At 36.1% G+C, this 18,599-nt stretch overlaps 1 protein-coding gene across 1 annotated transcript; it reads right to left on the bottom strand.

Annotated features, from left to right (window-relative positions):
- Window positions 1-57: 57 nt before the first annotated feature.
- LOC145327759 (uncharacterized) lies at window positions 58-18,125 on the bottom strand. Its single transcript, XM_080171314.1, has 12 exons — window positions 18,006-18,125; window positions 17,565-17,648; window positions 16,888-16,929; window positions 16,474-16,535; window positions 12,317-12,376; window positions 12,004-12,044; window positions 2,747-2,817; window positions 2,208-2,288; window positions 1,361-1,398; window positions 1,168-1,226; window positions 491-587; window positions 58-120 (listed from the first exon to the last, which is right to left on the bottom strand). The coding sequence occupies exons 1-12, from the start codon at window positions 18,021-18,023 to the stop codon at window positions 84-86; spliced, it is 690 nt and encodes a 229-aa protein (XP_080027440.1). The 5' UTR covers window positions 18,024-18,125; the 3' UTR covers window positions 58-83.
- Between the last annotated feature and the right edge of the window lie 474 nt (window positions 18,126-18,599).

Raw genomic sequence — 18,599 nt, 5'->3', positions numbered from 1 at the left:
ATGTCTTAGGTTGCGTTTTAAAATTCAAGGTTGGGTTTTAAAAGTCAGGCAAAGCTTTGATTTCATCGGTCAACATAATATCTTTACCTCATCTCTTCTCTTACTCTATCCTCAAACATTCTATAATTAAAAACAAATCAACAATCATAAAAATGAAACAACCAGTATAATTTTTGAAATAAGAAATAAATGTGATTCAATGACGTATTATTAATATGTTTAGCTACTTAAACAAGGATGACAACATCCATAAGTATCATAGCACAAAAATCATGGAATTGACAAACGGACGAAGGGAGTTATAGAGCTGATGTTCATATTACTTAACAAAGAAAAGAAAAAGTGAGAGAATATGCAAAAAAAAACTATAAGAAAATCACGAAACCTTTTAAAAATAAGGTTTATAATTTTTAAAGCTTGACGAACAGACAGACGGACAAAACAATGTATAGAATAGATGCGCATATTTTATTGAATTCTAAGCTATGACCTGTTAGTTTGGGTCCAGGTAAAGACGACATTTTCTTTGCATTGTTTCATCACATTTTTACCCTCCTCTTCCAATCTTTCAGATTCTTCTCGGAGTTCTAAAATCACGAAACCTCTTTTGTCTTATACTATGAAGTACAATTATTAATTCAACGTGTCCTTCTGTATGTCTGTCTTTATTTATTTCTTGTAACACCTCATAAATAGCCGAAAATTACACAGTTTCGAGGAAGATTTAGTATAGGTCTAAGGCAAGTATGAGTTTATTTAATACATAACCTCAAATAATGGCTTAATAAAATGAAATTTTCCAAAATATTTTTTTTTTTTATGTAATCATAACCCATTCAGATCGAATCCGCTTAAAGTATTATATTTATAGCATTTTTTAGTCTGTAGCGAAGGATCTTGCCAACCGTTGAACCGATATGGCTTTCCTGAACAGTAAAGCTTCTGTCCAGGGAAAATCCATCCACCCTACCCATAAATGATGACTCTAACCCAAAAAAAATATTTGCGGAAGCCACTTATATTAAATATTTTGTTATTGCCTAGCTAAAATAATTAAAAATCTATATAAATAATTTCAGGAATAAGCTCACGCAATTTTAGCAAGATTTAAGACAGGCACCTAAAATTCTTGTTGATTTTTTCTAAATAACAAGAATAAAACCTTACTTTCAGATTGTTCAAGATTTCTTGCTGTATTCGAACTTTTTTGCTGATGTCCTTTCCGTCTAAACAAAAAGTAGATTTAACAAATGTTCATTGCATTGCATTGTTGGGGTTTGGTGGTTTTTTTAGATATGCAAGGTTGCGTGATAAATATAAAATAAATTTTTTTGGAAGTTTAGGTGAAAAAATGGCTTACTGGACTTTTGACTGGTTTCTTATTGACTGTTTGAGCATCTGAAAAGAACAAATTGATAGATCTTAACTGATACATTTTTGTTAATTAGTAGCTTAGCAATACCAAGTTAATGAAAAGAACAGTAATGTAAATTTTGGTAAGTTTTACTGAATTGAATAAACTTTTAAAATGCTATTAGCATATAATTATTAATATTAACATTCTAATACATTTATTCTATTGTAGATCCACCATAGTAATTAGGTGTCATTCTTTTTAGATGGCTTATGAATATCAGTTCTTATAAAACATATTTCTTGTTAAAAGCGAAGCTTTTCTAAAATTAGAGTAGGTCCATCCGCCCGCTTTTTTCGTTTATTTAGGCATGTTAGAATTGTCCTATCGATTTCAAACTTTGAATGGTGATACCTGTAGTAGTTCATAAGCATTAATTCATAAAGCAGTAATTCATAAAGCATAGCAATTCTATAATCGTTACCAGAATGTCTGTACGTTTATTTTAAACATGTTAAATTTAAACTTTTAAAAAATAAGTTTTTATGTGATATAATTATCCAATTAATCTAATTTATGGAATACAGATGCCTAGGACAACAAAGTACAATGTTATAAGCGAATCATCTTTATTATCAAGTCCTAATAATGTAAGTATGTCCTTTAACATTATCCTGTATTTAACCAGTTTTTCGACAAATTTACTAACAATTTTGTTTTGACTTTCATACATTCATATACTGATTATTCAGTTCTGACACTCTACAATTTTTTATTTTCGTTTGTCTTTCTGTTTCAGAGCTTCACTTTTATGGATGTTGTGATCCTTGTTTTAAATCAAAATAATTATGACCTGTATAGCTTCCTTCTTGGCACAGCTGTCTTTATTTAAGGTCTCCAACATAAACTCTACTAGAGCTTCATGACCAGTTATCTAAATAATAAAATCTTATACTATAAAGTAGTTAGATGTTTGTGCATGTATATAATATATTTATTTATCCTTTAAGTCTTCATTAACAGCAGGGGCTGTGATTCAGTACCTGAAGGGAAGTGGGTAAGAAGAGGAGAAATAAGGGAAGAGGGTTGTGGAAAATTTTTATTTAGAATTGTTTGTCAGAATCACTTTCCCTTATATCATTTCAGTCAAAATAAACCCTCCCCTTAAAACAAAACCTCTTTTAATAAGTAAGAAAGGATAAGAACTTTTAGAAATGTATTCATTGAAAAACTTTGTAATCGTAGTTTCAATGCATGGTAATGATATGCAGCTTTCAATCTGTAAAGGCATTTTTCTATCTCTTCCCATTGTTATCACGCACCTGACATACTAATTTACTTCACTAATAATATTTAGTTTCGTGTTAATATGTAATGAAAAAAAGTGCTTACTTTTGAATAGATATTTTTGATATCTCGTTTAGCTTGGTACAAAAGATTATTTTCTCTTCGCAACTGTACATCTAAAGAATTTAATATTTTTTTTATAAGAAGTGATTATGTTTGTGTTGGAATGATTTTCTTGTATTCCCTGGCAAGTTCGAACCCATTAATTCCCTTTTCCTTATACCAGAGAATGAGTGTGTTACGCGGCATTCCTAACTATCTCCGCGCTTCGCTTGTAAACAAACAAAGGCGCGCACATTTTTCCTTGTTGATTCCCATGTGAAGAGCTACGTGAATAAAAGTAATGTATTGGATGGATATACATGCGCTCTAATCCGTGGAAGATCTCAAATAAGCCTTCCTGCTTAGTTTGACATCATAATGTGGTAAGAATTTATCTTAATTCTTAATAATAAGTGTAGTATGGTATATTTTTACGAAGAAATTTAAAACATTAATTTTTCAACAAATAGACCATTTAACTGCTAACTTTTGACATACGAATATTTTCCTTAATTTTATTGATCATTTGAATCTAAAATTATCAATTTCTGATGCTATTTAATATGTTTCGTGCCAATTTAAAGTTTTTTAGAAATTTTATATTTTTAATTAAATTGAAATCACGCAACCTCGATATACAAAAATAATAAACCATTAATACTATGTAATTAATTTTTATATTTTTGTTTTAGATTCACCGTTTTCATGGTAATAAATACACATTTGTAAACATTCACATGTTGGTCATTCGGAGGGCTTGGAGATTAAGATTTCGTGTACGGCAAGGCATGCGTACCGAAACAATGAAAACAAGACAGAACAGATGCGGCTAAGAAAATATCTGTGAAGTTTTGTGAATGTGTTGGTTGTGATACCTTACCACACACTATTATAATCGTAATCAGTACAGTTAATTATTGTGACAATCATGGGTCCTAAAAAGAATAAAGGCGCTCAACTGGGACTACGGCTGCGCCCAGCCGTCGAGGCCCTAACCAGTGAACTAGATAAAGTGATGAAGTTGGTCAGTGAATCTTCAGAGCTTGATGTTAGACATTTCACTAAGGAGTCAATCCTTGTCCATGACAAGTTCGAGACATTCGATAGCATTATGGTCGGTTTTAGCAAGCTTGGTGTGAGAATCCAAGAGCTTGAGGAGTTTAGTGACATTTATTCTAATATAATTACTGTGCAAAAAGATTATAACGCTCTGAAAGATGCTCTAGATGCTATGGAGGAGCTTAGTGACATTCAAAGTGTTGTTGATTTAGTTGGTGATAATTTGCCTGACCATAAGGCTGAACTATATGATCGTTGCTTAAAGATTGTGAAAGTTATTAAAGGGTCATACTTTCCCTTACCAGAACCAATTATAAACACTTTGTCTGCTTTGATGAAACGGCTGGCCGAGGTTAAGCTTGAACCTGTGAAGCCGCCTACAACGACGGCGGGTGCTTCGACAGCATCGCCATTTGTGTCGCCGTTTGGCACACCACAGTTCGGCACCGGTTCTATGTTCACGCCAGGATATATGAATCGTGTCGACGAACGTCTTCTTCCAAGCTTTGACGGCTCAGAGTCAGCCTACGTAAGTTTCAAGGACAATTTTAAAAAGCTTACCGTAGGACAGGACCCGTCATATTTACAGTTATTGTTGAGCAGTGAAAAGGTCTGCAAAAATAAAGAGTTAAGACTTCAGTTAATTCAGATTCAATCACATGAATCTCAATGGGCTTACCTCGACGCACGTTTTAAGTCCAAAACACGTCAGATGCTCTGCCTTTTCAACCAATGGGAGAAGAAGCCTAAACCGTCGGACTCCAACCAGATTGTTACAGTCTTAGCAGAGTTTGGTGGTGCAGTTAGCCAGCTCGAGCAGCTGACTAAAGATGATGATGATGAGGAAGTCACCACAAGCCAGTGGTTGACCATTATTCTTTTGGAAATGTTATCCAAAAAGTTGCCACGTGATTTCCAGGACAAGCTCAACCTGGCGTTGGGCTCGATGGATACCCCAAATATTCCTAAGCTGTTGAAGATTATAGAGGAGCAGCGTGGCGCCATTTTGATGAGGTGTTCAATCGATGTAGACACCCCCTCCAAGAAGAAAGGTAATCCTGCGGCCGCAGCTACAGCCGTTGGTAAACCTGGGTCTCCAGCTAAGACCAAGAAGAAACAGCCTTGCCCGTCGGAAGGTTGTAACTCTGATCACCTGTTGTTTAAGTGCTCCAAGTTTAGGGATATGTCTGTTCCTGAACGCAAAGTCTTCATCAAGAAGATAGGCGCCTGTTTGCTCTGCTTACAAAAAGGGCATCGGGTGGCCGATTGTCCCAGAGCCGATAAGCTTGGCAGCTGTACCATTGACAGTTGCAACCAGCCTCATAATTCATTATTACATGAATCAGTTGCTAGTGGACAAGTTGCGGCAGTGTATGAATCACAATTGTTTAGCAAGAACAATTTTATGCTGATGTTGCAGCAGGTCCCGGCGTTGGCGGCTGACAAACGTCAAGTCACCGTCAATGCCATGTGGGACAGTGGAGCAAATTTGACGTTGATTTCTAGAAGTATTGCCAAGAAGTTAGAGTTGCCATCAACTGGTCGCACAGCTACTATTTCTCTGGCAGATGGAAAGAGCCAAGCATGTCCTACAGTCAAGATTTGTTTGGTTGACCGCAACCGGAATTCACATATTCTGGAGGCGGCGGTAGTGCCCAGCATTGGTACTGAAGAAGGGTTGCGTTCTATTGATCCTACAGCCGCCGCCGACATTTTCAACATGAAGCCTGATAATTTTTCTATGGTCGACGGCAAGATTGATGTTTTAATCGGCCATTTAACACCAGCTATGTTCCCGTGTGCAGATAAAATGGTTGGTGATTCTAGACTGTACAGAAGCTTATTTGGTACAGGCTATTTAGTTGTGTCTGCAGATGGCAGGACTGTTGCTAATCCTGTCGCCTGTAAAGCTGTGAAGTTGGAGGTCAGCAAGATGGAGTTCCTGAGTACTGAGAGTTTGGGAATACAGCCGCCATCAATGTGCAGCGGTTGTAAGAACTGCCGTCATTGCGCCGCCATAGCCGCCGGGCAGTCCGCCTTGGATGTGCGTAAGCGGCAGCTGATTGAAGAAGGTCTGACATTAGATCTTGAGAACCATATTTGGACGGCTTCATATCCCTACAAGCAGCCGCCAAGTGTGTTATTTGACAATTCAGAGCAGGCCTATAAGATCTGCTTACGTGACCGGCAGAGAATGATTAAAAAAGGTGAATACAGCACCTTCTGCCAAGTGTTTCAAGAAGCTGTGTCTCGTGGAGTGTATCAGAAAGCTTCGCCAGAAGACCTAGCTTATACTAAGCCCGTGTATTATTCGAGCCTAGTCTGCGCATATAAAGAGTCTATTTCCACGCCCTTGAGAATATGCGCCATTTCTAGCCTCTGCTGCAAGGGGCTAAGCCTCAATAGTATTATGATGGACGGCCCAGTTCCATTATATACTCTGATGCACAATCTTATCCGGTTCAGAAGTTATAAGTGTGCATTCGTGGCTGATATTCAGAAGTTCTATAATTCATTATTAGCTACCTATGAAGATTCTCAGCTGAAACGTGTTTTTTTCGCTGATACAGTTGATGGAGAGCCAGAGGTCTACCTTACCAAAACCATCAACTTTGGTGAGGCCTTGGCTGGAGATATGGCCGTGACCGCCCTCAGACTCACTGGTGGTATTTTTGGTGGACGTTCCCAGCAGGATGTTCAAGATGTTTATGGATCTGAGAAGATTAGAGGTTGTGACGTTGTAGCCCAGCAGGATGTGTGGAGAGATGTTCAGCAACCACTCAGTTCTGAATTTATTTTGTATCAAGATCCTCCATCGGTCAAATTGGAGACTTGTACTTACGTGGATGACTGTTTGAGCGGTCATAACAGCAAACCTGAAGCTGTCCAGCTGGTCCAAGAGCTGGAAGATATGATTGCACCTGGCAATTTCAAGTTTAAATCTGTTGTTTATTCTGGAGATGATGTTGACAGTGTAAAAGTTCTGGGCCTTGTATGGGACCCTAAACAGGATAAGTTGTTCCTACCTGTCAGAGCCAACCACGGCGAGAAGATTAAGGGTAGAAAGTTACTAGAGGATCTGGACCTGGAGGATCTCTGGAGAAGTCTACCTGAGTTGATAACTAAACGTGAAGTTTGGAGAATTGTGCAACAACTTTATGACCCAATGGGTCTAGCAGCGCCATTGCTGCTTAAATCCAAGCTTTGTCTGCGCTCAGTTTGCATACATGGATGTAACTGGGATGATGTTATACCTGGAGAGTTGAGGTCGGAGCTCGTGTCCAGCCTCCAGGACCGTTCGGCACTTGGAAATGTGTCGTTCAGACGTTCGATGGTTCCTGATAAGCCGTTGGGGCTTCCAATGCTTGTTGGTTTCTGCGATGCATCTAACCAGGCCTATGCAGCCATCACCTACCTGAGATGGCCAGTTCCTGGAGGATATGATGTAGTTTTGTGTTGCGCCAAGTCACGTGTCGCACCAGTGAAGATTGAGTCTATACCAAGGTTAGAAATGCTTAGTTGTCTAATTTTGGCAAGGCTTGTGGATACTGTTGCCAGAGCCCTACCTTTCAACATTTCTGGCAAAGTGTTTTTTAGTGATAGCAGCTGCGCCCTAGCTCAGCTATCCAGTGACAGTGTTATGTTAAATGTTTTTAACAGTCATCGTGTTTCCGAGATACAACAGTTGACGAGCCCTGAAGATTGGAGATGGGTTCCAACCCAGCACAACATTGCCGATCTGGCAACGCGTGGTTTGTGTACGATTGAGGATGTACAACCTGGATCTACATACCAGGAAGGTCCAAGCTGGTTGCGCCTGGAACAGGACCAGTGGCCCGTTAAGACGGCGGGTGAGGTAAATGCATCCATTCCCGAGAGCGAGCTAAATCCCAAGATGGCGAAGCTCAAGGTAATGTTCACACAGGTAGTGGATAATGATTTTTGGAGGTCTCTGGCAAGAAGGACCTACAGGCAGGCAAGGAGGACTGTAGCCGCAGTTCTTAAGGCTGCCAACTGCTTTAAAACGCTGCTTATCAAGAAACGTGGCGTTGCAGCAAATGAGGATGGTGTTAGCAACAATGATAGTTCTAAGTATTATGAGAACTATACTTTCACAAATACATACATGGATTCTGTTTGTGACCTGTTTTTGACTTCCTTCAACCAAGGGGAGGAGATGACCATGGACGCCGAGGGGAAATTCGACTCCCTTCAACCGTATCATCACAAGGTCCAGGTTTGTTGGCCCATTGTGGGTCATGATGGATGTTATCCTCTTAGGACATTTACAATATTGAAAATGTCCGGGAGAGGAGATGAGGCTCTTGAGGCCACTGCTGGAGGCCCCAGGAAGATTATGAAGGACAGCCCAGGTGTTGTCTTGCTCAGCCGCCACAACAGGCTGGCGCGGCTCATCCTTCAACAGTCCCACGATGAATTGGGGCATGGAGGCCATCGTAAGACGTTGGCGCAAAGCCGCAGGTATGCATGGATCACACATGGCCGCATGGAGGCTATGAAAGTGGTCAAGAGTTGTGCTGCATGTTCCATTGAATATGCCAAGCGTTCGAGTCCCGCAATTGCTAATATTCTGCCAGATCGTGTCGAGCCCTCTGTGCCCTTCAAGGAGGTGCATATGGACCTTGCGGGGCCGATCGAAGTTACAAAGCCTGGCATTGGTACCAGGAGTTCCAAGACCAAGTACAAAGTTTGGTTGTTGATTGTGGCCTGTAGATTTACACAGGCTGTGTTTGTTGATGTGTTGACTGATTATTCAACTGAAGCCGTGCTGGTCGGCTTGAGGAAACTTCAGGCGTTTTACAATATGCCTAGAAGGGTTACCACAGACAGAGGCACCAATATGGCCGGTGCCAAGCGAATTATGGATGAACTTTTGAAGGATACCCGAATGCATTTTGAATGGCATCTGGTGCCCACCGCAGCACACTCGTTCGTGGGTACTGTGGAGAGGCAGGTTGGGCTGGTCAAGCGTGTGTTGAACAAGAAGTTGGCTGGTGCTACTGTAACCTTCAATGATTTATTGGTGTTGTGTGCTGAGACTGCAAAAGTCTTGAATTCTAAGCCATTGACCTATGCCACCCAAGGAGATGACGTCAATTGCTGGAGAATAATTTCACCTGCTGATCTGTTAGGCGGCAGGACCAACGATGCAATCTGCACCTTTGAGACAGGTTGTAAAGAGCCCATCACCAGGAGGCTGGAGAACTTGGAGGAGTTGACCCATCAGTTCCATCAGGTGTACAAGGAGCAGCTCATGCCTGAGCTACTCAAGTCCGTCAAGTGGCGCAGCAACAAGGTGCTGCTCGAGCCGGGAGACGTGGTGCTGATCGACGATAGCACAAATTTGATGAAGAAGTTCAGATTGGGGCGTGTGGAAGAAGTGCGCCCAGGTGGGAGGACCGTGGTTTGCAAGTTCAAATTATCAGATGACGCAGCCGCCACGAGTAACGAGACTTCCGCAAGACGTCTGCTCAAGATCAATCTACCCAAAGTTTAGTATAAGTATCGTTCTTGTTTAACTTTGAATTTTATTTTTACGGTAGATTTATCAGATATTTTTTTCGAAAGACAAAAAACGCAAATTTTGACTCAATTTCGTTTAAACTTTCAAATCGACGCAAGATTTTTTTCATTTGAAATGCAAACTTAAGTTATTTATACGTTTACGCAAGTTTTTTCAATGATTTAAGTCTTTCCGGGACCAGGGATTTTTTCGCGGAAATTTTCCTAGGTACCTACGCAAATACGAACATTTTTATTCTTGTTTAATTGAAATGCGATATGATAAAAAGTAACACAATGGGATTTTTTACATCATACAAATATTTCTTAAGATTTATTATAATCACATAGATAATTTAATATTACATATATATTAAAATTATTTCTATTTACCTTTTAACCGATGTACCTAAAGAAAAATGCAGATTTTTTTCATCTTGAATTAAGTAGATTCTTTGAGTTCGAAGATTTAAGCTTAATAAGACCGCTCTATAGTGTATCTTAGCTCTGTTACCTCGGCCAGACATACTACAGAACGGCAAAACTAAAGCATAAAATAATATTAATTTGATTGCTTTGATTGATGATTCTAAAGTTTCTTGAATTATTCATGATTCTTTTAATTTTTGATTTGATTTAAACATCACTAATTATGTTTATTATCAGTTGATGGAGCCCTGCGCCAGAAATCCTGTCGGAAATTATGCAGTATCAAAAAAAATTGTGATGGAAAGACATAACGTCCGTCAGGATAGCTGGAACACGGCATTATTAATATTTGAAAGATTGGTTAGTTTGTATCTTGAGGGGTTCATTCTAACTGAGGCCCCAAATTGCCTTAATTTTGACTGTATGAATATGTACAAGTTGCTTTCTTCTTAAAACAGAGAGAAATTGCAAACTCAGCATTTAGAGAAGTTCTTTTCTTATAATCAAGCTTTGTTTTATTTGGGTAATTTAATTTGCATATTTCAATTGCAATTTTATTTTACGCAATTTTGATTCACGAAGATTTAAAATTATGAAATTTTAATTTTCCGATGTTTGATGATTTTTTTACAGTCATATTCTATTTAGATTTAAGTATCTATTTTATTAAACATGTTAGATTTAAGGATTTACCTATCTTATCTAAGAATGTCTAGATGTAAGCCCGAGTATTTTTCCGCTGGAGAAAATGCTTAATTTTGAGAAGTTTTTTATGAAAATTTTACTTTTCTTTTTTAGCAAAAAGATTTAGTAGAAAAAATGTCATTATTTAATCTTTCCTTCTTTTGATTTAAAGTTTGAGTTGATTATTTAATTATTGATGCGATTTTTAATATAAAAATCATTTGCCTATTATTATGTAGGTACCTAATCAAAGTTTAGGTACTATTGATTATTAATTCATGTATTCGCAATTACATGGTCTGTAATTCTAACTTTAATTGAGATTATGAGGCCATGATATAATGAGATGTGTGAGTGGTAAATGTGCATTTCATGAATGTTGAATGCTTTTCCCATTCCTTATTCCTATCCTTATGTGGTAGTGGAGTCGGTTTGAGTTATTGTGGTGTTCGTAAGTTACCATAATTAATTTTAGGCCTGATGGCCATGCCATTTTAAACTCTTGTAATTTATGCGTTATGAGATTGTGATTTTGTGGACACTGTCTGCACGCATGATGCTAAGATGAGTTATTGTGTTCGATTCCCAGTGACTAGACGGGTGTGTGTTGGAATGATTTTCTTGTATTCCCTGGCAAGTTCGAACCCATTAATTCCCTTTTCCTTATACCAGAGAATGAGTGTGTTACGCGGCATTCCTAACTATCTCCGCGCTTCGCTTGTAAACAAACAAAGGCGCGCACATTTTTCCTTGTTGATTCCCATGTGAAGAGCTACGTGAATAAAAATAATGTATTGGATGGATATACATGCGCTCTAATCCGTGGAAGATCTCAAATAAGCCTTCCTGCTTAGTTTGACATCATAATGTGGTAAGAATTTATCTTAATTCTTAATAATAAGTGTAGTATGGTATATTTTTACGAAGAAATTTAAAACATTAATTTTTCAACAAATAGACCATTTAACTGCTAACTTTTGACATACGAATATTTTCCTTAATTTTATTGATCATTTGAATCTAAAATTATCAATTTCTGATGCTATTTAATATGTTTCGTGCCAATTTAAAGTTTTTTAGAAATTTTATATTTTTAATTAAATTGAAATCACGCAACCTCGATATACAAAAATAATAAACCATTAATACTATGTAATTAATTTTTATATTTTTGTTTTAGATTCACCGTTTTCATGGTAATAAATACACATTTGTAAACATTCACATGTTGGTCATTCGGAGGGCTTGGAGATTAAGATTTCGTGTACGGCAAGGCATGCGTACCGAAACAATGTTTACTTGTTGCTTCGCCTCTATAAACCCATGGGGGATATCAGGGGGACAGAAAGACACCTTAAAACCCCCTCAAGACATTTAGGAGGCTTTCCTCTAAAACTAAACCCAATCGAACCAGCAATTTCCGAGATCTTTTGCTTCAGACAAAAATAACAATACGACTTTATATTATGGGACTAATATTATATTATGCTTTTAATCTATCTTTATTTATTGATAAATAGAAAAGTTTAGAATAGGAAAATATCAAATTATCCTAGTAATTTTACCTATTTCATCTTCCACACTATCCGGCCACCATCGCAACTCTCTAAAATCAGCTTTGATAAAAATTATATGGAATAAGTGCATTTCCTCAGATAGGCGGTTGAGCACAAAAAAAAATGGAAAAAAGAGCGGTAATTTTTTTATTTAATCTTTTTTAAAATAAGGGTAACTAGTGCACAAAGGGTATCTTGTAGGATAAGGATGATGAAATTTATACAGAACGATATACAAGAAGAAAAAAACATGCAACAAATCAAAATATATCCAAAAAAAACTTTAATTGAAAAATCTAATATAAATTGTCTTAAAATTAACCTGTCTCTTCTGTTTCGTCTGTTTATCTGTAGAGGAATTTCAAGTGACAAGAGAAAACTCCTAAAAAGAAAAATCTGTAAAAATGAGGGAATCAAACGTTTTCCAAATATAATTTTTAAAAATATACCAGGTACCAAATTTAGTATTTGAACATATTTGATAAAAGATTAAATTATCGTGCGTTGATCCATCTGTGATTAAAATGCAGGGATGTAGGAATGGGACAATTGATTTTAATGCACTTTTTCCCACCCCTATATCCCTAATAAGACGTAACATATCTGACATCAAATGCTATGTTGTAGTTAAAAAGACATTAAGGGGGGGGGGGGAAGTTTTGCCACTTTCGCGTAATCCGTGATTATTAGGCTAGGTATTGATGTAAGACTATAGGTTATTTGGGATAAAAGTTTACTTTTGGGTAGTACTTCACGTATATTTCATATTTTTTGGATAGGTCTCCAGGTTCAGGTGCTGCAGGCTGGAAGGTGGTTTCTGGACAGGTAAAAAAAAAAAAAAATTTTGTTTGAAGAGTTAGAGATCAAATTATTAAACAAAATATGCATCTTAATGGATATTATTGACATATAAGAAGAAAAAATTAAAATAGGCCTCCAGGTTCAAGTGCTGCAGGCCTCCAGGTCCACTCTGGACAGGTAAAAAAACAATTTTTTTATTTGAAGAGTTAGAGGTCAACTTATAAAACAGAATATGCATATTTTTTTTATATTATTGACATATTTGAAGAAAAAATTAAAATCGGCCTCCAGGTTCAGGTGCTGCAGGCCTCCAGGTCAACTCTGGACAGGTAAAAAAACAAGTTTTTTTATTTGAAGAGTTAGAGGTCAACTTATTAAACAGAATATGCATATTTTTTTATATTATTGACATATTTAAAGAAAAAATTAAAATCGGCCTCCAGGTTTAGGTGCTGCAGGCCTCCAGGTCCACTCTGGACAGGTAAAAAAACAAGTTTTTTATTTGAAGAGTTAGAGGTCAACTTATAAAACAGAGTATGTATCTTTTTTGATATTATTGACATATAAGAAGAAAAAATTAAAATCGACCTCCAGGTTCAGGTGCTGCAGGCATCCAGGTCCACTCTGGACAGGTAAAAAATCAAATTTTTTATTTGAAGAGTTAGAGGTCAACTTATAAAACAGAATATGCATATTTTTTTATATTATGGACATATTTGAAGAAAAAATTAAAATCGGCCTCCAGGTTCAGGTGCTGCAGGCCTCCAGGTCAACTCAGGACGGGTAAAAAAATATAAAAAAATATTTGAAGAGTTAGAGGTCAACTTATAAAACAGAATATGCATTTTTTTGTTATTATTGACATATTTGAAGAAAAAATTAAAATTGGCCTCCAGGTTCACGTGCTGCAGGCCTCCAGGTGCACTCTGGGCAGGTAAAACAATCAAATTTTTTATTTGAAGAGTTAGAGGTCAGTTTTAAAACAACATTAGCATCTTTTTAGATGTTAAATGTATATTTGAAGAAAAAAAATAAAATTGGCGTCCAGGTTCAGGTGCTGCAGGCTTCCAGGTGAACTTTAGAGACTATTTTCAGGTATATTTCCTATTTATTTGATTTCCCCCCTACTTTTTTTTCTATTCTATATTTATTTAAACCTGGTAGTTATCATATTCATTGAAACTTTTTGATGGATCCCAGTGACCGCTGTTGGCCATTGGCCAGGTAAATATCCAGGTAGTTTTTAAATTTAGAGGAAAGGTATGTATTTAAAAAATGGTTAAAATAAGATAATATAGTAAAATTAATCATTTAAGGCTTAAAAATGTGTGTCCAGACAGGCTCCAGGTCCTTTAATTTCACTATGTTTTTATATTTTAAGTTTTAAACTTATTCTATTTCGAAATCTTTCTTCTAAATTCCAAAATAACCATTTGAGATATTCACCTGGCCGGCAACAACCAGCGTTCACCAGGATCCAGGTAAAAGTGTCACTGTCCATATGAAAAAGTAAAAATGTATGATACCTACCTACCATGTTTTAAAACAGGAAAAAAAGCAAAAATACCTGAAAATGAAAGCCTGCAGCACCTAAACTTAAAGGCCGATTTTAATTTTATCTTCAAGTATATTTATTATATCCAAAACAATGCATATTTTGTTTTATAAGTTGACCTGTAACTTTCCAGATAAAAAGACTTGATTTATACCTGTCCAGAGTGGACCTGGAGGCCTGCAGGATCTGAACATGGAGTCCGATTTTAATATTTTCTTCAAATATGTCAATAATATAAAAAAAGAAGCATATTCTATTTTATAAGTTGACCTCTAACTCTTCAAATAATTTTTTTTTTTTTACCTTTCCAGAGTGGACCTAGAGGCCTACAGCACCTGAACCTTTAGGCCGATTTTAATTTCTTCTTCAAATATGTCAATAACATCAAAAAAGATGCATATTCTGTATTTTAAGTTGTCCTCTAACTTTTTAAATAAAAAATGTTATTTTTTACATGTCCAGAGTGGACCTAAAGGTCTGCAGCACCTGGTCTGGAGACCAATTTAAATTTTTTCTTCAAATATGTCAAAAACATCAATAAAGATGCATATTTTGTTTTGTAAGTTGTCCTCTAACTCTTCAAATAAAAAATTTGATTTTTTACCTGTCCAGAGTGGACCTGGAGGCCTGCAGCACCTGAACCTGGGGGCTGATTTAAATTTTTTCTTCAAAAATGTCAATAATACAAAAAAGATGCATATTCTGTTTTATAAGTTGACCTCTAACGCTTCAAATAAAAAAAATATTTTTTTACCTGTCCAGAGTGGACCTGGATGCCTGCAGCACCTGAACCTGGAGGCCGATTTTAATGTTTTCTTCAAATATGTCAATAATATAAAAAAATATGCATATTCTGTTTTATAAGTTGACCTCTAACTCTTCAAATAAAAAAAACTTGTTTTTTTACCTGTCCAGAGTGGACCTGGATGCCTGCAGCACCTGAACCTGGAGGCCAATTTTAATTTTTTCTTCAAATATGTCAATAATATAAAAAAAATATGCATATTCTGTTTTATAAGTTGACCTCTAACTCTTCAAATAAAAAACTTGTTTTTTTACCTGTCCAGAGTGGACCTGGAGGCCTGCAGCACTTGAACCTGGAGGCCGATTTTAATTTTTTTTTCAAAAATGTCAATAATATAAAAAAAGATGCATATTCTGTTTTGTAAGTTGACCTCTAACTCTTCAAATAAAAAATTTGATTTTTACCTGTCCAGAGTTGACCTGGAGGCCTGCAGCACCTGAACCTGGAGGCCGATTTTAATTTTTTCTTCTTATATGTCAATAATATCCATAAAGATGCATATTTTGTTTAATAACTTGATCTCTAACTCTTCAAACAAAAATTTTAAATTTTTTTTACCTGTCCAGAAACCACCTTCCAGCCTGCAGCACCTGAACCTGGAGACCTATCCAAAAAATGATTAAATATACGTGAAGTACTACCCAAAAGTAAACTTTTATCCCAAATAACCTATAGTCTCACATCAATACCTAGCCTAATAATCACGGATTACGCGAAAGTGGCAAAACTTCCCCCCCCCCCTTAATAATTGTTATTTATCGCATTGTATTTTGGACAGCTTTCCGCGGATATCAAAATTTAAAATTAAACCAGTTTTGTTAGACCCAAGTATGCAAAGTCCCTGATTAACAAAACTGGTATTATTCTTTTTATTTTGATATGAATATTGGTGGATAGTTGTCTGTTATACGATGTTATCCTTATACTAAAGTAACAGGATGTTTGTTTGTCTGTGTGTTTGTACCGAAGGATCTCGCTAACCGCTGAACCGATCGGGTTCTCCTTGACAGGGTAGCTTCTCATAGGTCCCGTGAAGGTTTATAACTATTTTTTTGGGGGGTGAGACACCCCCAACCCCCCCAACCCCCCAAAAAATTAAAAATACCCCCCCCAAAAAAAAAATTAAATTCTTTTAACTAAAATTTTTCTTTTCAAATCTAAAAAAAGGAATTAAGTTATCAAATTCGACTCCCCCTCTACAAGTGCCCCTAGAGGCCTCTAGGGGGCGTTGTCGCTAGTACAAGATATTTCAGTATAGTTGTTTACCGGTTCTAAATAAGTAGATATTGATCGGTTTCGAAACCTTACTGGAAACTACCTTAGCTTGTTTTTGATGGATTTAATTTCAGAATCCAAGCGTTTATGAAGTGCGTATTCAACCTATAAAAAAAACATTTTGAATTTTTATTTTACATTTTCTAAATGAAATCTTGTTATGAAAGTAACATGATGTGTGTTTAAGTAGCGAAGAAAGTCACCAACCTTAACCTCTTAACTGTTATGGTTCTTCTTATATCCTCATAAAAATTCCAATAAAAATCAACCTTTGAAAAAGTCCCCTCCAAAATTTTTTTTTGCTTTTTCTATTTAAAATTGATTGATATAAAATTGAGGGTCTTCTTCCCCTCTCTTTTTCTTAAATACCCCTAGAGGCCTCTAGAGCGTAGCTGCTAATTTATTATTAAAGAATTTAGTCAAATAAACTGTAATGTATGAGAAAATTTGTTTTTACCTGAAGATTTATTCTATCATCCTCTAGTTTTTGTAATTCACCCTAAATAAAAAATCTCATTTATTGTAGAAATTGTAGAAACTTACAGCGTATGATTCTAGTAGATCAATTTTAGATTTTTCTAATTAGAAATGTCCGGCTCTTGGTAAACCCTACTTCTATTTAAGTCCTGATAGTCTACTACTTTAGTGTCAAATTCCTGAGAAAGTGATACATTTTTAGGACTTGATCATTGATTATTCACTTATAACATTGTACTATGTTGTCCTAGGAATCTTTTATCCAAAAGTCAGATAAATAAGAGAATTATATCACATGAAATGTTTTAAAAGGACGTAAGGCCTATCTAGTAACGATTATAGAGTTGCTACGCTTATACCTAACTGTTATAGGATTCACAATGCAAAGTTTGAAATCGATAGAACATGTCTGAATTAACGAAAAGATATAACTGTTGCGGACGGACGGACCGAACCTAAGAAAACAGTAAAAGTGTCTGACTATGACGTCAGAAAAAATTTACAATTAACCAATGAGAATCCAGTATTCACAAATGGTAAAATATATAGCGACCTCTCATTGGTTAATTGTTATTTTTTTCTGACGTCATAGTCAGACACTTTTACTGTTTTCGAACCTAATTCTATAAAAGCTTCGCTTTATAGAAATATTTTTACCTGTATTTCTAAAATATAAACATGATTAGTTTCATCCAATCTTTCCTCTGTTTCTCTTACCAAAGAACTTAGTTCTCCTCGAATCTAAAATATACAATAATGGATATAGAAAATATGGATATTGTGAGAGATTCCCGCATACTCTGATAAAATGTTTCTCACAGCTGGCTAATGTGATGATACCCCCACCCCCTCCATCTCACTAACCTTATTACTTTAATCCAACCCCTCCCCTGTACATGGAGGAACGTATTGACCAGTATCTGAGGAATATATTAGCAACGACTAAAATTTCCACGTCACAATATCTATATCCATCCATTTGATATCCAATTTGATATCCAATTTATTATTAAAATTGTCTATCATTGCATTATATGTTTTTGGGGATTTTTTAAAATTTAGTTGAAGTTTTTTTTCTATAAATTAATACTTATTTACCCTTTCAGCTTTTTTCATGTATCTTTCAGCAGATTTATAATTTCTGTGATCCTGCTCTTGAACACTGTATAGCCCTTGTCCTTTATTGTAAAGAGATTATATTTTGGACAGTCCCTGTTTTGTTGGACCGGGACTTAGGATCCTGGGTGCAAAGAAAACAGAGATTAATCCTATATGTTTAAATTTTTTATCCTTAAAAAAATTTTATACAATGTGGATACGATAGGTTTATATTTTAGTACATTCTACAGATCTTAGCTTCCCTCACTTATTATGACATTTTGTCTGTGTGTAACGCTTATTTTAACAAATATTCATTAAAGTTTAATTTTTTTGTGATTGAATGCCGTATCAAGGTATTATTTTTCTCAATGTTACACACAGAAAGAATGTTTTTGTATGTACTTTAATATCCCAGAAACGGATACAATTTACTCGTCTTTTAAATCTTCTTTCCTGAATCATATTGGTTGTAGAGCCTGCTATTGCTTCTAGAGTTTCTGCTGCTAATATTATGGTTGTTGAGTGTATTACTTCTACCATAGCTATTGTTATTTGTACTACTTCGGCTAAACAAATTAGATAGATGATTAT

This window comes from Acartia tonsa, chromosome 9, assembly GCF_053477335.1.
Source record: "Acartia tonsa isolate MP-2025a chromosome 9, ASM5347733v1, whole genome shotgun sequence".
Lineage (NCBI taxonomy): Eukaryota > Metazoa > Arthropoda > Copepoda > Calanoida > Acartiidae > Acartia > Acartia tonsa.
The sequence above is the reverse complement of the archived record's forward strand: the minus strand, read 5'-3'. Positions and strand labels throughout refer to the sequence as shown.